This window comes from Pipistrellus hanaki (genome assembly GCF_964339955.1).
Source record: "Pipistrellus hanaki genome assembly, chromosome: 5".
Lineage (NCBI taxonomy): Eukaryota > Metazoa > Chordata > Mammalia > Chiroptera > Vespertilionidae > Pipistrellus > Pipistrellus hanaki.
The window spans coordinates 91,686,496-91,711,850 of NC_140507.1; the positions used below are offsets into that span (position 1 = coordinate 91,686,496).

The 25,355-nt window shown below is 44.6% G+C and overlaps 1 protein-coding gene across 5 annotated transcripts in view; it reads right to left on the minus strand.

The window, feature by feature from the left end:
• Positions 1 to 1,225: 1,225 nt before the first annotated feature.
• RNF130 (ring finger protein 130) overlaps positions 1,226 to 25,355 on the minus strand; it is a 110,516-nt gene continuing 86,386 nt past the window's right edge. The window contains exons 8-9 of one of the 5 annotated variants that reach the window (XM_084885267.1): positions 24,317 to 24,410; positions 2,423 to 3,148 (exon numbers count right to left, since the gene is read on the minus strand). In XM_084885267.1, coding sequence (XP_084741393.1) covers positions 3,076 to 3,148; positions 24,317 to 24,410 — 167 coding nt within the window. In that variant the 3' untranslated portion in view covers positions 2,423 to 3,075. Of the gene's footprint in view, positions 3,149 to 18,153; positions 18,348 to 24,316; positions 24,411 to 24,445; positions 25,028 to 25,355 lie in introns of those variants that run through there. The other 4 variants (XM_084885268.1, XM_084885269.1, XM_084885271.1 and 1 more) reach the window with 4 other exon arrangements.

A 25,355-nucleotide genomic window follows, 5' to 3' on the forward strand; every position in this document is an offset into this window, starting at 1 on the left:
CAGCGCGGTGCGGGCCACATTGCAAGGCCTGGCGGGCTGGATTTGGCCCGCGGGCCTTGTGTTTGACACATGTGCTCTAACCACTGGACAACACCACCAGGGCCAGTTAAAACCGATTTTGTTTAACATGTAGATCGAGGAAAGAATTGGACGTGAGGGGTAATAAATATGAGAAGAACTTTTGAAGCTCATAGGAAACATAAAGTTAGTGATATTTAACAACCTTATTTTGTTTAAACCCTTTGTGACTCCACTTCTTTTTAAGCTCTCACTGGATGATATGTGTTTATTGATGTGTGAGAGAGAAATGTGGATTGCCTCCCACACTCCTGAATGTGCCCCAACTAGGGATCAAACCCACAACCTAGGTATGCGCCCTAACTGGGAGTTGGACCACAACCTTTTGGTACATGGGACAATGCTCCAACCATTGAGCCACCTGGCCAGGCACAACCACATCTTTGGAAGCCAGGCTGTGGCAGCAAGAGGCTGGTGGGTGCCTCCTGGGCGCTCTCTGAGCCAGGCCTGAGGAGGGGCAGGGGCTCCATGTCTTTCTTAAAAAGTGGGGCTCACCGACTACAAGGTACTGCTGACCCCCGGTGGTAGAACTGGTGTTCCCCTGAGGGGGCAGCCGCCTGCGGCCCTGGGCGGACATGCTGCCCGCCAGCACCACCCACTGCCCCGCCCCGCCCAGCCCCGGCCCCCAGCCTGGGCTCGCTTGTGGCCAGCCAGCTGCCCCCTTTCCTCTGAGCCTGAAGTAACGGGAAAGGAGGGCTCCCGGGAGTTCTTCCCCTAGTAAGTTAAACATCACCGAATTGTAGGCATTTGCATTTTAACTGCCCCAACCCAATTCCTGCCGCTCCCATCTCAGCCACATGCGCCTGGGTCTGCTGCCAGCGGAGGCCACTGCAGGGACGGAGGCCTGCGGTGAAGTCAGTGTTCTGCCCCCTCTCTCTTCAAATAGTCCCCCCACTGCACCCCCAAACGATCAGAGGTCATACACTCCCCATAACATCTGCGGTGCTGCGAGGCCTGCACCAGCGAGACCTCTCTGCACGCCAACCGCGTGCGCCTGGCCACCCAGCTCCTGGCCACCCAGCGCCAGGCCACCCAGCTCCGAGCTGAGCTTCTCAGGGGGGCTGCCCCTGCGGAGGTGCGTTCTCACGAAGCTCCGGCCCAGCAGCCCTCCTGCCCGCCCCGCCCCGCCCCGCCCCGCCAGGCCCCCGGTGGCTGGAGGAGGGTTTCGCTCAGCTAGGCAAGGAGGCCGCTGTTGGAGAGATGGATTGATTGGTCAATGGTGCCACCCTCCCTCCGGCCGAAGCGCAGGGCCGCGGAGAAGCCTCTGCCCGGTGGCGGCGCCGCGGAGCGGGAGGAGAGCAGCTCGCTGCCCAGAGGAGAGGGAGCAGCTGGGCCTGGAGCAGGGGCCGCAGGGCGCTCCCTCTGAGAAACTCCCCGCTATTCGGCAGGAAACGGATGCCCTAGTGTCACCAGAAATTCAAACATGGTATCAAGAAGTGGGTTCTCAGGGCCTGAATTTGAATCTCTTCCCAGGAATGTGACTGCTTTTGGGAGGCGGCACAGGCGGAAGAAAACCTGCGCTGGAGCCGAGTTCTGGGCCAGAGAAGCGGCAGCGCGGGGAGCCCACCGAACCCATGTCTGGGCCTCCGTCCTCGCCAGCCAGCGGCAGACCTGCCTACGAACAGGGCTTCTTGAAACTGCTTTTTATAAAAAATATTTTTATAGTGCAACGACTGTAACTAGGAAACAAGCAAAAGCCCTGGGTAAAGGGGAAAGAAAAACCTGCCAAGACCTTAAACTTCGCACTGTTCCAGCCTCAAACTTCGAAAACCAAACGCTGCTGGTGGCGCCGAGGCTGCAGGGTTCGGTGCGGGTTTGTTCGGGCCTCACTGTGTCCGAGGCACCGTACACAAACCGCAGGCGGAGGCGCCGGGAGCAGCCGGTGCGGGAAGGGCCGCGTCCCCAGCCTCTCAGGCCGCGGGAAGAGCCGCCCGGGCGGGCGGTGTGCTCTGGTCTCACTCCGCGTGCGATGGGGGCTCCGGCACCTCTCCGGGCTGTCACCGCGAGAAACAGGCTGAACCGGCGTGTCCTTGAGCAAGAAGGATGTCTAGAATTGGTTTCGTAAATTTGCTCATCATGATTCCGTGTTGGGATTACTCTTATAATGCATGTTTCTTGTGATGTTAACTTGATGCCTCCCAGGTGTGTAGGAAGAGCACGTGTCCCCGATCTGTGCTGCACGGGCCACCATGTCTTCTTCTGGAAGCTTTGCCTTCATGCCGCCGCCAAGACCCTTCTGATTTGACACCCACTGGCTGTCATGCTCAGATAATTGCCAGGCTGGCCTCCTGGGTGCCAACCTTCCCCCCCCCCCCCCCACACACACACACTCCTTATTGCCAAGCAAATAAGTCCCAGGCCTCGGGGACAGAGCCTTCAGGGTTCGGGGGTCACATCAGGCCATGCTGGGACGATGGGGACGCCAGTGTGTCCTGCACAGCCCGCCTGCTGCCCGTGGCGACGCTCCGGGCGGTCAGTCTCAGAAGAGGGAACCTTCAGAAAGAGGCCTTTTGACAGGAAGTAGATTAAGAGACGGGAGGAGACAGAGGGCCATGCAGCAGAACTCGTGCCCACGTCGGTAAGAAGCGCGCCCTGGGCATCGCGAGGAGCACAAGATATTTAAAAATGCCAGCATCGCCCCGACCCAGAGAGCGCGTGGCTGCTCAGACTCGTTTACGACGCACCGTTCACAGGGCCGACTCTTCTGCAAACAGCCGGGCTTGTCGGGCCGTGGTCTGCGGCCAGCGGTGGGCGGCTTTGGGTGCCACCAGGTCACCTGGGAAATAGGCTGTTCTCGAAGCCTCACCAGGGGGTCTTTGCAATTCAACCCGGAGCCCCAACCTGAGCTTGGAAAGCGCCGCCGTTCTTCCAAAACAGACCGCTGACAGAATACAAAACAAGGAAGGTGATCATGTATCAAATCACAGAAGAGGTGACCCCAACGGCCCCTTTTTAAAAAATCAGGTTTTGTTCTCATCATACATGTCCAAAGAAGGTTCAAGTGTGGAGAATTCGCTCTCGTACACCAGGCTCCGAGGGGACAGAGAGCTTCGATGAAAGAAGTGGCCACCTGGAGAAGGAACAAGAAGCACACACTTACTAGGTCATCAGGCCCTACTCCCCTTCCCACATGGCTTGGAGGAAAGAAGGTGAATTACCTTCAAAGCATCACATTTCCTCAAATATGTGTCTTTATTTTGGGTTCTTACCGTGAGAAAAATGCAAAGAGTTCAGGCATCCTTCAATTTAAGCAACTTAAACATGCCAATTCCAGCGTTTGGGTCCCCAAAGACGAACCCCTGAGCTCTTCAGAGCAAAAGCTGCCTGGTGCGCTTACCCAGCCTCCACTCGCAAACTTGAAGACTGTGTCCGAGGACCCGCGACCACATGGGACATTCCGTGTCTCCTGTCCGCGCCGTGGTGGGGCACAGAGCCGCTTCACCACCGGGCAGGCCGAGGTTGTGACTCTGAGGCTCTGATAGTGCCCTACAAGTTTTTATTTATATTAAAGTCACACCTTAAAATGTTCAGACAGCTCCTCCCATATGTGCTATGACCAGTAATCTGCGACCCCCTTCCTCAGAGACAGCTCCTACTGATTTGTGGCATACTTCCCTCCTTGTCTCTAACTACATGTTTCCAGCCTTAGACTTTACCTGCTGAACCCCACTGTGGAGGACTCCCCACCTACCCCTTTACACAGCCAATTGATTTCTGGCAATTTTCATGTGCTTACGTACCAATCATCTATATTTTGTGAAGCATTTTGTTAAAGCCTTTTACCCATTTAAAAAAGTGGGTTGTCTTTCTATTATTGAGTTGCCAGAGTTTTTTTTGTTTTGTTTTGTTTGTTTTTTTTAGAAATTTTGGACACAGGTCCTCTGTCAGACATACATGTTTTGCAAACATTTTCTCCCAGTTTGTGGCTTGCCTTTTTATTTTCTTTGAAGAGCAAAAGTTTGAAATTTTAGTAAAATCTGATTTATTGATTTTTTCTTTCTAGAGTGGATGCTTTTGTAGCAGAATAAAGAAATCTTTGCAAACCCCAAGGCCATTAAGATTTTTATCCTATGTGTTCATCTATAACTTTTTTTTTTTAATAGTTTTAGTTCTTACATTTAGATAAACCACTTCAAATGCATTTTTGTATATGGTGAGAAGTAAAGATTGAAGTTCATCTTTCTGCCTGTGGATAGGTTCAATAGTTTCAGCATCATTTGTTTAAAGAATTAGCCTTTCCCCAGTGAATTGCCTTGAGACCTTAGTTGAAAATCTATTGCTCTTATAGGTATGGGTTTTACTGGGCACTATTTTGTTCCAGCAATCTGTTAGCCTATCTTTACTACAGCTTTTTAAAAAAATTCTTTATTGATTAAAGTATCACATATTTGTTTACTACAGCTTTAACTATTAAAGTTATCCATCTTGTCATTAGTTTCCTAAACATACTTAAAGTTATTTTAAAGTCCATGTCAGATATTTGCAATATTTATTTCTTGTGGATCTATTTCAATTCTTGTTTTTCCTCCTTTTTGGTCATTTGGTTTTCTGTTATACCTGTGTTTTTGTTGTTGTTAATCCTTACCTGAGGATATTTTTCCATTGATTTTAGATAGAGTAGAAGAGAGGGAGGAAGAGAGAGACATTGATTGGTTGTCTCCCACACAGGTGCCAGGAATCCAATGTGCAACCAGGTATGTGCCCTTGACTGGGAATTGAAACCAAGACCTTTCAGTGCGCTGGCTGAGGCTCTAATCATTGAGTATAGTGGCCAGGGCCAAAGTTATGACATTATTGAACATTCTCTGTGCTGTACATTATATCCTTATATTGGATATTACTTTGTAACTGGAAGTTTGTACCTCTTAATCCCCTTCACCTTTTTCACCCCTTCCCCACCCACTCCTCTGGCAACCATCAGTTTGGTCTTTGTATCTATAATTCTGTTTGTCCATTTGTTTTCTTAGATTCAACATATAAGTGAGACCATATGGTATTTGCCTCTGAGTTATTTCATTTAACATAATATTGATATATGTTAGGTCCATCCATGCTATCACAAATGGCAAGATTTCATTATTTTTTATTGCTGAATAATATTCCATTGTAACCTATATAATAAAAGCCTAATATTCAAATCAACTGAATGGCGGAACAACTGGTGGAACAATCAGTTGCTATGATGTGTGCTGACCACCAGGGGGCAACGCTCAACACAGGAGCTGCCTCTAGCTTGCAGGCCACAGGCCAGCCAAGGCGGGTTCCAGTGGGGCCCCTGATTGTCCTGCTGGTTACCCTGCAGAGGGAGGGGATTGGTGGTGGTGGTGGGGAGGTGGGGCCAGCAAGTAGGTGGCACCAGGCTGGCCAAGGTGAGTACCAGCTGGGGTCCCCTGGTCTCCCTGCTGGTTGGCCCATAGATTGGCCCTGATTGCCATCCAGGCCTAGGGACCCTACCCTAATATGCAAGTAGACTGAACAGTGGAACAACTGAACAACCAGTCACTATGACATGTGCTGACCACCAGTGGGCATGCACAGAACATAATGGGCATTGGCCACAGCGGGATGGTGGAGCAGGTGAGCGGGGCACCAGACCAAGGGGGTCACCAGTCTCTGTACATCATCAGTTTTGGTAGTTATATGGCTTTCATAGAAATTATGAAGATTTTTAAATAACTGAAATGTCCATCAATTTAGAATTGATTCAATATAAAATGCATTTATTGATATTAAAGAGAAGAGTGCAGACAGATCTATATGCACTGATGTAGAAAAATCTCTAAATATTGTGGAAGAAAAATATTATGATCCACATATTATTATTATTATTATTATTATTTTGGATAATCTATTGTTTCTAATATTCTTGGTCTCAAATTTATTAAGTACTTGTTTTCTGATTCATTTCTAGCAAAGATAAATGGAAGCCTGTCTATGCCTCGGGGGAATTGCTGATGTAGATGCCAAATGGGAAAAGAACTGTGTAGAGTTGAGTCATTGAGGAGAAAGCTGTCAGGTTAAGATGAAGACAGGAAACATTTACAAAAGCATAGGTCTTCCCTACTGACAAATGTAACCGTCAGAGAATCTGTGACAGTATTGGGGAAACCCTTCCCTGAGATTTCTGATCTTCAAAGATGTAGTTTTCTTCTGGGATGCTACATTTAATTCCTAAAACACCCTATGTTGTCCTGGCTGGGTGGCTCAGCTGGAGCATCATCCATCTGTACACCAAAAGGTTGCGGATTCCATCCCAAGTCAGGGCATGCATGGGAGGCAGCCGATGATGTTTCTTTCTCACATCCACGCTTCTATTGCCTCCTTACTCTCCCTCTCCTTCCCTCCCTTCCCCCACCCCTGCCTCGATAGGGGGAAGGATACACAGTAAGAATAGGATCACAGTTGTTTAATGATTGTTCACCTTACTAACTTACAGACCCTGGGAAACTGGAGGATGTGTTTTGAGGGGCTGTAAAAAAAAAAAAAAAAAAGAGATGGGAAATTTGAAGATGGCGGCATAGGTAAATGCCTGCACTTGCTGACTCCCACAACCATATCACAATTACAACTAAAATACAGAACAACCATCATCCAGAACCACTGGAAATCTGGCTGGATGGAAGTCCTACAACTAGAGAGGTAAAGAAGTACACTGAGACTCGCAGGAGGTGCAGAGGCCCGGGACAGGTTGGTCAGGCACCCACGTGCACCTTTTTTTAATCAGGAGGGCGACTGTCTCTGCAGAGGCTGCCCAGAACCCCAGCCCAGGGTCCCAGAGCTGGGAAGAGAAGTCCCTATAGGCAGTAAGAACTATGGGCTGTAAAAACCAGGACGGATTGGGGCTCAGTGACACAGAGGCTGCTGGAGACCCAGCTGCTCCTCTTAAAAGGCCAGCACCATGAACTGAACTTACAAGGTCCCACTTCTCTGAGCTCCAGCCCCAGGGGGTGCAGACACATACAAGGAGGAAGTGGATTGTCTGGCATCAGGGCAGGGACATGAGGGCAGCTTTCTCTCAGACAGAGATGCTCACAGGGGTCATTGTTTCTATGCTGGGACCTCCTGGGTTGCAGAGCTAACTGGCAGCCATTTATGTTTGCTCCACCTGGGTGATTCCCTAGGACAGTGGTCAGCAAACTCATTAGTCAACAGAGCCAAGTATCAATAGGACGACTGAAATTTCTTTTGAGAGCCAATTTTTTTTTTTTAAGCTTAAACTTCTTCTAATGCCACTTCTTCAAAATAGACTTGCCCAGGCCATGGTATTTTGTGGAAGAGCCACACTCAAGGGGCCAAAGGGCTGCATGTGGCTCGCAAGCCGCAGTTTCCCTGACCATGGCCCTAAAACCTTGCCTCAAGCTGTGTGCAGTGGCTTTTGCATATGAATGGCCTGTCCTTGCTCAGGCTAAAATCTGTCAAACAAGGGCCAGGTCAATAAAAGGCCCAACACCTAGCACCTGCACCAGTCTGCCTTGCTTCACATCTGGGCCTCATCTGGGCACTTCCAAAACGATACAAAGTGGAGGAATCTGTAGATCTTTCTGTAGCTCCTTCTGGGTGGTCTCAGGCAGTGGCTACTTTTCACCTCCCCGGTGACCCAAGTGCCAGTGTACCCAGTGGTCAGTGTGAGACCATCCCAGATTACAAGTAGACACACATCCATAAGACACACTCAAGGATCAGATTCAATGAGCACCAAAGCCCCGCTGAAGCAACACCTGCTCCATAGGGGTGTCTCCTGCACAGCAGCCCTTCTGCTGTTGTTAGAGATGGTCCTCACAGCCAACTGGCCCGGAGGACAATTCCTCCCAGTGACGGTGGCATGAGGACATGACTGATGTCCCAGAGGAAGTTGCAGTCGCTGTACTTGTCAGCCTTTCATTGTGATTTGAGAGTTTTAAAAAAGTAACTGGGGCGTTTTACTTTTTGCCTTTATAAATTGCCCCAAATCCCTAGGATGTAACCCCCCATTACAGTTTGTTAAGTATGTGACCAAAAGCAAGGTGCTGGAAATGCATTTTTCTGGGTTTGAAGAGCAAGAAGTCGCTCGTGTCTTTGAATTTTGAATGACTCTTCTCCGTCCATGAGCCTGGGCCATTCCTACCGTCATGTGCGGTGTGCTTTGGTCACCAGGAGAGCCTCCGGGAGGGAGGGAGGTGTCGGCTGGCTGCTGCCAGGACCCCCTGCCTCTGCCTCTGCCTGGAGAAGAAGGGCTGGGAGGGGAGGAGGAAAATGGGGGCTCTGACCCGGGTGGAGGAAACTCCTGCCCCTGTGCGGTAAGACAAACTGACATTTTCTTCAAAAGGAACTTTATGAAAAACTTTAATGAACACCGGAATGAAGGAACTGTGTAACTTTTACAGATTTGCTAGACTTCTTCTAGTTTTCAAAGCCTCCTCAGAGACTGCCAGGCTGCTGCTCCAACACAGCTCACCCTCCTGGGCATCTTCTCACTGGCTTTCCCTCACCCTTACCCCCAGGCTGAGCGCGGCTCTGATGCTGCCGGCTCCTCTGTTTGGACCTGCTTTTTAGGCTCCTCAGTGAGGAAAACGCTCTCCAGCAACATCTCGAGCTTCGCCCTTTGGTGGTTCTGCTGCTCTCCTGTCCCAGGGCTTCTGCCCAGAGGTCACTTTACCTATGGGTGTTGAGAATCTTCCTCTTGTCACTGACCCAACTGTGCCAGCCCTATTTCTTGCCCGTGGGCTTGTCTGTTAGGAAGCTCTGAGCTACAACCTTCTAAACCAGCTCCCCGTCCTGCTTTCTTTTGTGTCTCCGTTCTTTTAATTCCAAGAGCCAACCTGCACCTCCTTCACTCCTAAAATCCCTGGGCCTCCGCGTGGAAAGCCATGCTCTGTGAACGTTATAAAACTCTTAGAAGTTTTGTGATCTTCAATTACATAATCATTTCCTAGATATGACACCTAAAATACAAACCAAAGAAAAATTAAAAACTTGGAGGCGGGCCCAAGATGGGGGTGTAAGAGGATGCTGAGCTCGACCCTCCCAAGAACACACAGACCGCACCCCTCTATTTACAGCAATTCCTGCCGAGAGGCACGCGAGGGCCAGTTGAACAGCTTCTGTCCAACAAGTGAGGCGGACCTCCTACAGCAAGCTGGGCGCCTCACGAGTGCAGGGCTGCTGCGAGGAGTCTCCAGCCCCCCCACCCCCGGGGGCTAGCTCCAGCAGGAGTGCGTGCACGAGGCCCGCAGCTGGGGACCGATCCAGTGCGCACTGCAGGACACACACACATGTGGGGCTCCCCAGCCCCGAGAGTACCTCGCACAGGCTGTCCCCTGGAGAAAGTGCAGAGCAAGTAGGGCGTGCGATGGCAACAGACAAAGCAACGGGGCACGCCACATGCACACGGGGCAGCCGCCTGATCAGAGGAGCGAGGAGGCACACACCAGGCTGCCCAACCCGGAACCCACTCATTCTGGCCACGCAGCACACCAGGTACCCACATGCACCCACCCTGCCTAGGAACAGCCTACCCAAACCATCTGGCACACAGTCTATATAGAGACCACATTGGCAAGATTGGGAGAGAGAGCTATTTCATCAAACCCTTAGGAACAAACACAGAAAGTCAAACGGAAAATGGGAGACAGAAGAACATCTCTCAAATGAATAAACAAAAATAACTGGAGAGCCGAAGCCGGTTTGGCTCAGTGGTAGAGCGTCAGTCTGCGGACTGAAAGATCCCAAGTTCGATTCCGGTCAAAGGCATGTATAATACATTGGTTGTGGGCACATCCTCGGTAGGGGGTGTGCAAGAGGCAGCCGGTTGATGTTTCTCTCTCATCGACGTTTCTAGCTCTCTATCTCTCTCCCTTCCTCTCTGTAAAAAATCAATAAAATATATTTAAAAAAAATAACTGAAGAAAAACACTAATTAAACAGAGATAACTACTATGCCCAATAAAGAGCTCAACTTCAACAAAGAGGTAGAAAATATAATAAAGAGCCAATCATGGATGAAAAAAACAGTAACTGAAATGAAGAACATATCAGAAGGAATTAGAAAAGGGGCAGAAAGTATAGTTGAAGAAATAATGGCTGAAAACTTTCCTAATCTGGGCAGGAAACAGACATCCAGGTTCAAGAAGCACAGAGAGTTCCAAACAAGATGAACCCAAAGAGGCTTACATGAAGACATTCTGTAATTAAAATGGCAAAAGTTAAAGATAAAAAAACACACAACCAATTTTGAAGGCAGCAAGAAGGAAACAAGTCACATACAAGGGAAATCCCATAAGGCTATTATCAGCTGACTTCTGAGCAGCAACTGTGCAGGCCACAGGGAGTGACAGGAAATATTTAAAGTGCTGAAAGAAAGGAACCTACAATCTAAAATATTCTATGGCAAAGTTATCACTCAGAACTGAAGAAGAAAAGAGTTTCCCAGATAAGCAAAAACTAACGAACTGCATCACAATTAAACTGGCTTTCCAAGAAATGTGAAACTATCTTCTTTATGCAGAAAAGGTCATAACCAGAAATAAGTATAAGAAAAAAACCTCAATGGTAAAGGCAAATATATAACAAGCACAGTAAATCAACCACTTACAAAGCTAATATGAAGGTTAAAAGACAAAAGTAGCAACAATAACTATAACTAAATAGTCAAGGGATACACAAAACAAAAATATATAGAACATGTATCAGCTTAAAATAGACTGTTGTATATATCTATAACTATATATAGATGAATATGTATGAACCTCATGGTAACCACAAACCAAAAACCTACAAAAAATATAGAGGAACCAAACAAAACATTAAAGAATATCTGCAAATCAAAAGGAAAGGAATTAAGAGAAGAAAGAAACAGAGAACAAAAACAGCCAAAAAAATTAACAAAATAAGCACATACCTATCAATTATTACTAATTTTTAAAATAGATTTTTCAGAAAGGAAGGGAGAGAGGAAAGAGAGAGAGAGAGAGAGAGAAACATTAATGATGAGAGTTATCAATCAGTTGCCTTCTGCATGCCCCCTACTGGGAATTGAGCTGGCAACTCAGGCATGTGCCCTGACCAGGAATCGAACAGTGATGTCTTAGTTCATAGTTTAACTCTCAACTACTGAGCCACAATGGCCTGGCTCAATTATTGTTTTAAATGTAAATGCTCCAATCAAAAGAATGAATGGATAAATGAACAAGACTCTTTTACACGCTGCTTCTAAGCGATTCACTTTAGATAAAAACAAAACAAAACAAAACAAAACAAAACAAAACAAAACAAAACACTTAGACTGAAAGTGAAGGGGCAGAAAAAATAGTCCATGCAGGAAGAAATAAAAGTAAGCTGGGGTAGCAATACACATATCAGGCAAAACAGACTTCAAATCAAAGAATGTAAAAAGAGCCTGGCTGGCATGACTCAGTGGTTGAGCATCAACCTATGAACCAGGAGGTCACGGTTTGAATCCCAGTCAGGGCACATGCCCAGGTTGTGGGCTCGATCCCGTCATAAGACGAGCAGGAGGCAGCAGATCCATGATTCTCTCTTATCACTGATGTTTTTATCTCTCTCTCCCTCTCTCTTCTTCTTTGAAATCAATAAAATTGATTAAATTATTAAATTTACTAATATATTAAATATATTAAAAAGAAAGACAAAAGAATATTACATAGCCAAAACCAGTTTGGCTCAATGGATAGAGCGTTGGCTTGGGGACTGAAGGGTCCCGGGTTTGATTCCGGTCAAGGGCATGTACCTTGGTTGCAGGCACATCCCCAGTAGGGGGTGTGCAAGAGGCAGCTGATCGATGACTCTCTCTCATCGATGTTTCTAACTCTCTATCTCTTCCTCTCTGTACAAAATCAATAAAATATATTAAAAAAAGAATATTACATAATTATAAAGGAGTTAACCCAAAAAGAGGATATAACAATTATAAATATATACAGTATACACCCAACATAAGTGCAAGTATATATGGACATAAAGGCAGAAATTAACAATAATAATTGCCGAAACCGGTTTAGCTCAGTGGTAGAGTGTCGGCCTGCGGACTGAAGGGTTCTGGGTTCAATTCCGGTCAAGGGCATGTACCTTGGTTGCGGGCACATCCCCAGTGGGGGGTGTGCAGGAGGCAGCTGGTTGATGTTTCTCTCTCATCGACATTTCTAGCTCTCTATCTCTCTCCCTTCCTCTCTATGAAAATCAATAAAATATATTAAAAAAAAAGAAATTAACAATAATACAATAGTTGGAGAATTTGATACTCCACATACATCAATGGATAGATCATCCACACAAAAAATTAACAAGGAGATAATGGTTTTAAATGCCACATTTGACTAGACAGACTTAATAGATATTCAAGGAACATTTCATCCCCAACTGCAGATTACACATTTTTCTCAAATGCACATAGAACATTTTCTAGGATAGATCACATATTAGGTCACAAAATAACTCTCAACTTTAATAAGATTAAAATTATTGTATATCAAGCATATTTTCTGACCACCATGGCACAAATCAACTACAGGAAGAAAACTGGAAAAAACACACATATGTTAAGATTAAACAACATGATACTAAACAACCAATGGATCAAAATGGAAATCAGCCCTGGCTGGTTTCGCTCAGTGGTTAGAGTGTTGGTCTGAGGACCAAAGGGACACGGGTTTGATTCCGGTCAAGGACATGTACCTCAGATGCATGCTTAATCCTGCAGGAGGCAATCAATGGATGTGTCTCTCTCACATGGATGTTTCTCCCTCCCTCCCTCCCTTCCTCCCTTCTTCTTCCTCCCTTCCATTCTCTCTAAAAATCAATGGAAAAAATGTCCCTGGGTGAGAATTAATAACAACAAATAATCACAAAAAATATCCCCCAAAACTTCCTTGAGGCAAATGAAAACACAACTTCCCAAAATTTATGGGAAGTTCATAGCTTTATAGGCTTACATTTAGAAACAGGAAAAATCCCAAATAAACCAAACAATCCACTTGACACCTGAAGAAACTAGTAAAAGAACAAAACCCAAAGTAGAAGGAAAAAAATAACAAAGGTCAGAAACTACAAAACAGAGATAAAATAAAACAACAGAAAAGATCAATGAAACTAAGAGCTAGTTCTTTGAAAGGATTAACCTCTAGCAAGATTCAAGAAAAAAAGAGAAAGTGCCTAGCTGGTGTGGTTCAGTGGAGCATGGACCTAGGAACCAGGAGGTCACAGTCTGATTCCCAGTCAGGGCACATGCCTGGGTTTCAGGCTCAATCCCCAGTGGAGCACATGCAAGAGGCAGCTGATCAATGATTCTCTCTCACCACTGATGTTTCTGTCTCTCTCCCTCTCCCTTCCTCTCTGGGTGTGTGTGTATGTATGTGTGTGTGTGTATGTGTATGTATGTGTGTGTGTGTGTGTGTGTGTGTGTGTGTGTGTATATATATATATATATATATATATATATATATATATGCCATTAAAAAGAAAAAAGAGAAAGAGCTCAAATAAATACAATTAGAAATGAAAGAAGAGGGATTACAATCAACATCGCAGAAATAAATGATCATTAAAGAACACTGAACAATTATATGCCAATAAATTGGACAACTGAAATGGATACATTTCTAACAACATACAACCTTCGAAGACTAAATCAGAAACAAACAGAAAATCTGAACACACCAAATACTAGCAATGAACTTGAAACAATAAGAACTACCAAAAACAAAAGCCAGCACCTGTTGGCTTCACAGGTGAATTCCACCAAAAATTTAAAGAATTAATACCTATCCTCAAACTATTCAAAAAAATTGATAAGGCAGGCTTCTATACTCCTTCTACAAGAACAGCATTAACCTGATACCAAAACCAGGTAAAAAAAAAAAAGAGAATTACAGGCCCAGATCTCCGATGAACATAGATGTAAAAATTCTCAACAAAATACTAGCAAACCCAACTCAACATACATTAAAAAGCCTTTACACGATGATCAAGTGGGGTTTATATCAGGAATGCAAGGGCAGTTCAATATCCACAAAACAATTAATGTGATACATCACATCAAGAAAACCAACGATAAAAATCATATGAAAAAGTATTTAACAAAATTTAACATTAATCTCTGATAAAAGTTCTAAAATAAATAGGTACAGAAGGAATTTACCTAAAATAATAAGGGCCAATCCCACAACTAACATCATACTCAGTGGTGAAAACTGAAAGCTTTTCCTCTGAGATCAGGAACAAGACAAGGATGCCAACTCGTACTACTCTTATTCAGTACAGTATTGGAAGTGCTAGCCACAGCAATCAGACAAGACAAGAAAAAGAAAGCCATCTAAAATGGAAAGGAAGAAGTAAAACTGTCATTATTCGCAGATGACATGATACTATGTATAGAAACCCTAAAGAATGCACCAAAAAATTAACAGAAGAAATGAAGTCAGTAGAGTATCATGATACAAAACTAATATACAGAAATATGTCACACTAATAATGAATGATCATCAGAAGAAATTACAAAAAACAATTTCATCATTTACAATTGCATCTAAAGAATAAAATAATAGGAATTTAATGGAGGTGAAAGATCTGTACTCTGAAAACTGTAAGATGCTAAAGAAAGAAAATAAAGAGGACACTAATAAATGGAAAATATACGGTGCTCATGGACTATAAGGATTAATATTGTTAAAATGACCACCTAGCAGGCTACAGATTTCAATGTAATCCCTTCAAAATACCAATGGCATTTTAAGTTAACAGAAGTATAACAAATGATCCTAAAATTTATAAGGAATCACAAAAGACCACAAAGAGCTAAGCAATCTTGAGAAAGTAGAACAAAGTTGGAGATATCAGGCTCCCTGATTTCAAACTACTACAAAGCTATAATAATCAAAATAATATGGTCGTGGCACAAAAACAGAGCCCAGATATAAACGCTTGCCTATAAGATCAATTAATTGAAGACAAAGGGGGCAAGAATATACTATGGAGAAATGACGGTCTCTTCAAGTAGTAGTGCTGGGGAAACTGTACAGACATGTGCAAGGAAATAAAATAATATTGGACCACTGTCTAGTATCATATACAAAAATAAACTCTAAATGAATTAAAAGACTTAAATGTAAGACCTGAAACCATAAAACTCCTAGAAGGAAACAGGTAATAAACTATTTGACATCGATATTAGAATTATCTTTATGAATATGTCCCCTTGAGCAAGGGAAATAAAAGCAAACATAAATAAATGGGATTTTATAAAATTAAAAAGTTCCTGCACAGTGAAGGAAACCATTAATAAAACAAAAGGACAACCTACTGAATGGGAATTTATTTGCCAATCATATATATATCTGCTAAGGGGTCAATATCCAAAATATGTAAGGAACTCATACAACTTACCACTAAAAAACAAACAAACAATCTAAGTAAAAAATGGGCAGAGTACCTGAATAGACATTTCTCTAAAGAAGCATACATATGGCTGATAGATAAGCAAAAAGATGCTCAACATCATTAATCATCAAAGGAAATGCAAATCAAAACCACAATGAGGAATCACCTCACACTGTCACAATGGCTACCATCAATAAATCAACAAAGAAGCACTGGTGAAGCTGTGGAGAAAAGGGAAACCTCATGCATGCCTGGTGGGACTGCAAAATGGTGCAGCGCTAGGGTAAATAGTATAAAGGTTCCTCACAAAACTAAAAATAGAACTACCATATGACCCAGCAACCCCACCTCTGGATATTTATCTGAAGAAAACAAAAATACTAATTTGAAAAACATGCAGCACTATGTTCACTGCAGAATTATTTACAATAGCCAAGATACGGAAGCAACCAGGTGTTCATTGATAGAGGAATGAAGAGGATATGGTATATATACACAATGGAATATTACTCAGCAATTAAAGAATGAAATTTTGCTATTTGAGACAACATAGATGGACCTAGTAGGTATTATGCAAAATGAAATGAGAAAGACAAGTACTGCATTTCACTGATAAGTGGATTTTTTAAAAAAAGCATAACAAATAAAACAAAAACAGATTCAGAAACAAAGAATAAACTTATGGTTGTCAGAGGGGAGGGGTGAAAAAGGTGAAGGGGAATACAGTCAACAATGGTGATAAGTTAGCATGGTGACAGTTACTATACTTAGTATGATGAGCAGTGTAAGGTATATAAATGTCAAATAACAACACCTGAAACTAATAGAATACACATAGTTAACTATCTATGTACTCGTGGCCTGGTGCACACATTTGTGCACATTGAAAGGAAATTAGAAGAAATATTTTAATATCGCTATTCGCCCTTTCTCTATAATAGAAGTGTCAACCAAATTCATGATCAACAATGACAGATGGAAACACACACCTGTGATTGGCGCCAGCAAGAGCTTTATATGTATTGCGCATAAGCAAGTCGACTTAGCCTTTTATAGCTATAGAATAAAAACTTGATTAATTAGACCTGCTTTCTGATATAGCTAAACTTTTTCCAGCCCAGTGAAGCACCCCAACTACTCTTTCAGGTAATTGTCAGCAACACAGCAGTAAATATCAACATGAAGCAGATTATTATTGTAGATCTTGCAGGGAGAACAAAGGATAAATCAATAAAAAATCAATTAAAAAATATATACACAAGAGATCTGGTGCATGAAATTCATGCACAGATAGAGTCCCTAGGCCTGGCCAGTGATCAGGGCTGATCTGTGGGGTGACTGATGGTTGGTTAAAGGGCTCCCGCTGGCACCTGCCTTGGCTAGCCTGGCACTGCCCGCTTGCTGGCCTAACCCCCCACTGCCACCTGTCAGGGCCTGTGGACTGTGGGCAGCTCCTGGTTTGAGCGTCTGCCCCCTGGTGGTCAGTGAGCATCATAGCAACTGGTTGTGCCGCCATCCAGTCAATTGGCATATTAAGCTTTTATTAATAGGATTAAAAGGCCACATACTGTATAATTGTATTTATAGAAAATGTCCACAGTAGGTAAATCTATAGAGACAGAATGTGAATTAGTGAGAGGTTACTGTTAATGGGTATAGGACTTCATTTTTGAGTGATGAAAATGCTACGTAGTTAGACAGTTGTGATGGTTGTACAACCTTCTGAGTATACTAAAAACCCCTGAAATGACTTACCCTTTAAAAGGTGAATTTTATGGTATGTGGATTATAGCTAAAAGAAAAAAATATTCAACCCAGCCTACCAATTTGAGTGTGACTACTGAAAGAACCTACTACCAACGGGAACATGTTGCATCCTCAGGTATGCTGAGGTGGAAGGCTGAGAACTCAGTGCTCAAAATGTCACACATACGACCCCAGCCGGTGTGGCTCAGTGGTAGAGCGTTGGCCTGTGCACCGAAGGGTCACCAGTTGGGGCGTGTGCAGGAGGCAGCCACATCAACGTCTCTCTCTCACATTGATGTTTCTCTCTCTCCCCTCCCTCCCTTCCACTCTCTCCAAAAACACCAATGGAAAAAATATCCTCGAGTGAGACATAGACTGGTAATTCTTCAAGCTCATATGATTCAATATAACAAATATTTCAACATTTTCCTCATCAATAAATTATATATGTAAAATTGCTTTCATCCAACTTTTTAGAATTTGCTATATTTAAAATGATGCTGTAAAAACTAGATTTAAAAAAGTCAGACAGACTTATTAATCAGTGTGAATTTCGGAGATTTTTTCTTACACTCAACCCTTCATCCCACAAGTATTTATTGAGCACCTACTATGTGCAAAGCACTCTGCTAGGTAGGTGGATAGTGGCAGGCGATGCACTGTCTTATCCCTGCCCTGGAGCTGCCGCTGTGGCTGGAGGGATATCAACCACAAACAAGGGAACAAGCTGTGATTGGAGAGTGAATGGTGACATTGAAGAGCCCGAAGGCATTACCACACCCAGGTGCCCAGCCTGGGATCTATTTGGGTACAGAGGAGCCGACATGAAAACGCCAACAGAGAGAGGGACAGGCTCCTCCAGCGGGAGTCACAAGCACATTCTGTCTCTGAAGCAGAAATCTGGGCACGTGATCCCCAATCTGCCTTCCAAACACAAGTGGGTGATTAACACGCAACAGCACAGCCTTTTCACTTTATTATTTATTTATTTTAATACAAAGCTTTGGCATTAGCAATTTATGAAAAAATAAAATGTACTAAAAATAAATGCTTGTGTGGCATGATTGGTAAATGATGCACAAAAATAGGTTCTTTTTTCCCTTCAAGGCAATCAGTCAGAAAGCAGTTTGTTTCTTCTTTAAAACCATTCTACCCTAGGGGATAAAAGGAAAAGAGACAGGTCAAGCATTAGGTACAGGGTAGTTGTCAGTTTTAAAATAACAGAGAAAGGGATCTTGACTGGCAGTGGCCTCGGGCGGCCCCACGCCCACTGGGAAGCCAGTCAGCCGTCAGCACTTCCCTGAACTCAGCAGCTTCACCCTCAGTCACCTGAGTGTTAGTTCCCAGAGAAATGCAGGGACGTGCAGGCTAGCAGCTTCTCGTTTAAAAGGCGGGGACAACTCCACACTGAACGTTTCCTGGTTTGAACACACGCTCACACTGAGAGTTCTGCAATCTGTCGCTGTGGTTCTTAAAACATACTCCTTCTTTTTCCTCAAACACGAATGCTATTATTTATTCTGAAATAATATTTAAAGAGCACAGGATGTATGGCTCCTATGGGAATTCCCCAGATCAGGGGTGTGTGTGCTTTCATCAGGTGTCTGAGGGGCCTCAGGCCCTTTGCTGCTCCCTCACTGCCCTCGGCTGGTGCTGCCTGCCTGAGGCCGGCCTATGGGCTGCCCTCCTTCCGAACCCTGCGGGTCTGATTCACCTCCAGTTCCCACATCAGGTCCCCAGCTCTGTTCTCTCTCCTCTTTGCTGAATTCCAGGTCCATACTTCAAACCATGACCTGTGTTACCATACAATTTGCTAACATTTCTTGATTTCATCTCCTCCCTTATCACCCTGACTTCCTCATTCAATTTTGCATTTTTACCTCACTGATCTTACTGCCTCCAGTCTACCACACTGGAGCAACTTCTAGCCGCCAGGAGTTACTTTTTGCTGAAAAGCCTTACACATTACCCACCGTTTATAAGAATAATGTTCAAATTCTACAGATTGCCTCATTCTAGAGTCCTCCGGGGGGAGTCAGGAGCACGTTCTGTCTCTGCCACCCACAGTAGACACATCAAACTCACAACTCCCTCAACTGCTTTGCCTTCTCCTCACTTTGTGGCCAATTATATGCCCAGCCTGGCTCCGTCACCCCCTCCAGGAAGCCCCTCAGCCCCGCCGGGAAAGTGGAGGCACCTCACGGTGAGACACCGAGCTACGGAGCTCATTCCCGGTGGCAGGCGCTCAGCTGGCATGCAGAGCACACTGACATCTGAACAATGACACACCATTCACAGCGCTTCCCTGAGCGCTGGGCTCTGTGCACATGTAAGATACTTGTTCTGATCATATGTCCTAATAAAAGCCGGATATCAGATAGGAGGGCTTTGAATGGGTGAATAAAAATTTTTAAACTTACTTATTATAAACTAATGCAGTCATAACATTAAAGGTACTTCTGAAAAAAAGTACAGAAGTCCAATTAAAGGTCCCTCTCCTTTTAGTCCTCTTTTTGCCATAATGTTTTTAGAAAACCAAATTCGTCATCTTCACCCACACCGGCTGGAGCCTTACATGGCCTCTGGAGCAGCCAGAGACAAGCGGTGAGGGAAGGACTGACCCAGAAACTCCGGTTTTAATGCCGTGCTCTGCTTCCGACGGCATTTCCTGGGGCCACTTAGGCCATATAGGCCTTAGGTCACTCCTCTGTATGTATCTCAGGCTCAGAGAGGCTACAAGGAAAAGAAAATACTCAGATGAAGAAGAGGGAGGGTCTATTAACCAGCTCGGGCAAGTTCAAATCTCTGCTGGCATTGCTACAAGAAAGGCTCTCTCAGAAAGATAAACAAAGACGGGTGCTAGTGTGAGCAAAAAGTTGAAAACTAAAAATTCAAAGTTCTTAAGATCAGTGTTTTTCAAACTTATCAATGGATTGTAAGTCAATGTATGAGCTCACGACTAGCATTAACAACAAAGTACTGAACTGATCAGAGTAGTGCATGAATAAGGAAAACGCCCATGAAGTTTCTGCCCCAGCTGCACACAGGAGTCCTGGGTCACAATGTAGAATGGATCTCACAGGGAGATGGTCTAAGAAGCCCCCTTCCTCCTTGGAAACGGAGCCAGATGGGAGTGACAGCCTAGGACAGGAGTAAGGAAGGTCTTGGTAGGGGCTAGTCTCATCTTTGGGAGTTCTTCCAACACCTGGAGACCCCTTTCATCTCACCCAGGTTCCTCTTTTTCTAAGCTATGCTTTCCCAAGACATCAAATCTTGAATCTTCAGACCCTTTTATATTGAGACACGACTGTGTTCCTCTTAAAGCCGGAGCAGAACCATTCAGAAATGTTGAGTGGAGTGTAAACCAGAGACATCGACTCCTTTGATCTGGTCTAGACGCTTCTATCATGACTCCTCGGAGGACAGCTCAGGAGGGGTCCTGGGAGGCAGCCCAGGCCACGTGCCTGCTGCAGAGCTGGTGGTGGGGTCTGGGGCAGTGTTACAGGATTTGACATTTGTCCCTTCAGCATGCTAACCACAGCTGACGTATTCCTCCTGCTGAGACGGTTTCAATCTCAAAAGTTTGGGTTACACTCCTCTGCAAATTTTAGGACATGATTTCCATGAATCCAAATCTAGGAACTGAGAATGGGCTGTAGAGACTATCTAACTCATCCTTCCATTCAACTCAAACTCTCTCCTACATCACCCACAGATTTTACTTATAACTTGTTCCAAAAAAAAAAAAAAAAAAAAAAAAGAATATTTACTTCTCTTCTGTTGAGAGGAAATCAGCTCGATACAAACATAAGCCTGTAAAGCTAGGCTTTACCAAGGCTCATTGAATAATGAGGTAGAGGAGAAAGCCTCCTTGGAAACGGAACTTCAATAACCTTTCTATAATACTTAGGTACTAAGAAACAGAGGCATGAAACTCAAATTCATAAAAATACATTTACCTGGTTTATTTACTTCTTTGACTACTATCCTGTTTACATTGCAAAGTCTCAAAATTCACTAGATTTGCAATGTTAAACAATTAAAAAGCACAACTGGTGACGGTTGAGTACCTGGAATATTTCATCACAACAGGAGTGACCGCAGGTACATGGACTTTTGATTGACTTTTGATTAAGCCAATAGCGTTGAGCCCTGGGTAACCCTGCAGAGTGGTGAGGGAGATGACACTGTGTTCAGCCCTGGGGGCAGCAATCCTCCCCTGTGGGGGGAAGCCCAGGCCCACCAGGTGACGCCACATGCCCGCCCTTTCATCTAGACAGTGTGGCTTCATCTTGCTCACATATTTTCACAAGTGACTGGACTGGGTCTAGATCTGGTTTAAATCACAACACAAGTTCGGTGTCACACTGTCGGAAGAGTAAACTGTAATAGAAGTTTATCTTACAAATGAATGAGGTTACCTAGAAAATTAAAAGCGAACTATTAACTTGCATTCTCATTTTGGTTGTAAGTTTTTGGTAAAGGCAAAAAGGGAAGTAAGATAGATTGTAAAAAATTCATTAATGAAGAATACTTACAAATTTACTTGCTAAAATAAACTTTTCTCTGGAATTAAAATTTTTTATCAACATTTTGGGGAAAGAGACATAGAGTGATTATTATCTCCTACAATTAAAAGGGCTCTTAAAAATTAAGTAATTCATGCTATAAAAAATCAACACATAAAAGCACAATAGGAGGGAAAAACACCATAAGTCAACTAAATTAAGATTCACCATTAATATTCTGGTGACCATCTTTCATGCATCTCCCCACACTCTCTCACATTCTCTCAATTTCTCTCTTTAAATGGGATCATGAAAATCATCTTTCAGGATGGTTTTGATTGAAGGCACAGAAATAATATTCAAATGAATAATTGCAGTATTAAGGCTAATGGGAGAAAGGTGGGACTAAGACATGGATCTAAGATCTATGACTTAGTCTAAATCATGCAGGCATTTATGCATGGAATGGAAATATGATGTTTCCGGCACTTTGGTGTCTAACAGGTAACATGTCCATTGAGCATTCTAAAGTATCTGATGTATGAACTGAGCATCTGCCGATTCTGAGGGGCTGCAAGGTGACCATTAAATTACTTTAAAACTTTCTGAAAGTGATCATAGCGACACTATTTGCTGTGACTAGTTTTCACTCATTTGTAAAATTACCTAATCCAGTGGTCGGCAAACCGCAGCTCGAGAGCCACATGCGGCTCTTTGGCCTCTTGAGTGTTCTAATGCCATTTCTTCAATAAATAGACTCCCTCAGGCCGAAAACAACTTCTACGCATGGTCCATGAAGTTTCAATCGCACTGTACATTCGCCCGCACGTGGTATTTTGTGGAAGAGCCACACTCAAGGGGCCAAAGTGCCCCATGTGGCTCGCAGCTGCAGTTTGCCGACCACTGATTTAGTCTGATGGGCCAGCATTGGAGGAGGCAAAAGAGGTGACTGCAGGTGAAACAAATATTTCCCTCCAAACCGTGGTTTGAATCACAGTCACTCACACAGCTCTTATGACTCTGTAATCTATTTCATGAAAGAAAATGATAAAGGCAGATGGCGATCTTACTCACAGAACTTAAAAATCTCAGCGGAGCTAGTGGCTAACATTTATTGAGCACTTATTAGTACCAGGCACTGTGCTGAACACTTCAGGTGCTAATTCTCACAACGACCTACGATGCACTCCTACCGTTATCCTTGTTTTAGGAAGGACTGAGATGAGCTTCAGATAAACATAACTTCCCCGCTCAGGGAATCATGTTCAGGTATGTCGCCTCCTGAACACGAGCAGTTAACGCTGTGCTGCAGTAAAACTGTGCCAGCTGGGCTCAACAGAAACAGCCGGCTCCTGACCTGTGGCTGAGGCTGAAGGATTGAGGGTTGAAGAATGCCTCCTGAGTATGACGCCCCCAACGCGTCATCCTTCAGGAATGCCAAGGCACTTCCTACAAGCATCTAGCCAGCGGACCAGGTGAGGTGATAAGTCATGTCACTGAATGGGGGTTCTTGTCCATAGCTTCTATAGCCGAGCCCCTTACATGAGCGTGGCTGTGACATGGCAGACGTGACTGAACGTGAGCAGCACGTGAACCACCGGTACGTTTGTGTTCAGACCAGCGGCCAACGCACAAATGCGTGAAGGGGCTTGGCCCTCGCAGCCCAGGCTTTGTTTGGAAGGTCTGGAAGGTCGTTCAGCTGTCTGGACCAACTAGCATATTATGCTTTTATTATTATTGATTTGGGCAGTGTCCCAGGGGTGCTCCCGTCTTGAATTAGTTTGCCTGAATACTGGTAAATGATTGAATATTATCCTACAGTAAATGCCCAAATAAAACAAAACCAAACCAAAACCGTATTCTATATCTTACCCCTATGGAAAGCTAACCTTGGAAAATCACTGGGTCAAAATGGACTGGAACAGTCATCTAACCCAATGTTCTATCCTCTGAAAACCTCTCCCTACAGCAGCCCTGACAAGTGACATCCAGCCTCCTTGTTCTGGGCACTCCCCACAGCGAACCACCTCACTGGTATGTAGCCTCCGACAGACACTCTTCCTTTTGCCTTCCTGTAACCTGCTCTGTGGGCCTCATTTTGCCTATGGACACACATTTCACAGTTATTTCCTCCTCCCTTTACTCCTGACAGTTTTCCTGATTGCATCTCTGCCTCTTTCGCGCAGGCTAATCATTGGCACCCCTGTTCCTGGACTGCCGGCCAGGGTGCCGCTGTGCCGCCCAAAGCCCCGTGCATTGAACCAGGTGACGTCCGACAGGAGCGTGGCCTTTAGAGGGGGCTGTTCCTGCCAGTGATCAGGACACCAACGTCTTTACCCTTCAGTTGTACTGGTGCCCTTGGCATTAGCTTCACATCGCTGATTCACTCTAACCTTGTGGCTAATGAGAAGCCCTGGATCTTTTCTCAAGTGAGCTGAGCGAGGGGAACTCCCAATCTGAGGGACTGTTCCTGAAAGAAATGGTTTTGCTAGGAGTGATCCCATCAGAATCAGTATGAAACTGGTGAAAGCCAATTCTCACCACCTTATTAAAATTCCTCTACCTATTTTCCTGGGATCTGGCACATGCAATCCAAAAAACAATTTGTTACTTACTCATTAGCATTCAAGCTAGCTGTGGCTCTGATGATCATGTAGCAGAGTGTGAGAGCACTGAGGAGGCCAAAACTGGCAATAATAAACCATTCTTCTGTTGACAAAGGAAAGGGAGGAAATCACTCAGGGGAGAAGGCTTAAGTCAAATCGATGTAACATTCCCTCAAAAGCAACGACGCAGACGTCACGGAGGTGTGAACCCAGACTGGCTCAGGAAGTGAAGCAGGAGGAGGGTTGCCAGAGAGCTACTGACTGGAGAGGTTAGTGGAGGAGTGGTGAAAGCTGCAGGGAGAGAGGAAAGTACGGCCCACACATGTCTTCAGTCCAGGTCCTGTGGTCTGTGAGAAGTGTGGCCATCAACAACCGCGTAGTGAAAATATGTGGATAAAACTGCACATGGATGTAGAGTTCTTTACTTGTTAAATTAAGTGACAGTGAAGTGGACTAGCCATACATGAGACCTTTCCTTCTTCGTTTGTCACTTCTGCACGGTCATGCCATTCATTCTTGGAGGATGGCTTAGAAATATGGCGCGGGTTCCCGGGTCCTGTGGGCGGTCTGCAGGGGGCCTTCCACGGCATTCGCTTCTGCTGTCTTTCCTCTGACGCGTGGGTCACTCCGAGTCTTTACTTAAAAAGCACAGGCTCTCCTGAGGACTGCCCTTACCCCCTCAGTGCTGGACGTGGCACCGGCTGGTCTGGCTCTGCCAAGCTTTAGGAGGAAGGTAGGTGATTCACAAGATACGTGGCCCAGCACAGAGTTGAAAGCCTCTGCACACAGAACCCTAAGGATTTTTATCTAGTCTCACTTCAGGCCCAGGAAGTCATTTTATATTTTCCCTGACGTTTCAAAGTCTATATTGCAACTTTCCAAATACGGTATTTACTGAGAATCTTGAAAATAACCTGAGAACCAATCTGATGTCCTAAAATGTTTTCTGGAGTATACACTGACTAGGACTGGCTTAACCAAGTATCACACAGTAAACTCCTACATATCTGCATTAAGGCAGACAAAAGAGATTCCTGCTTGAAATGAT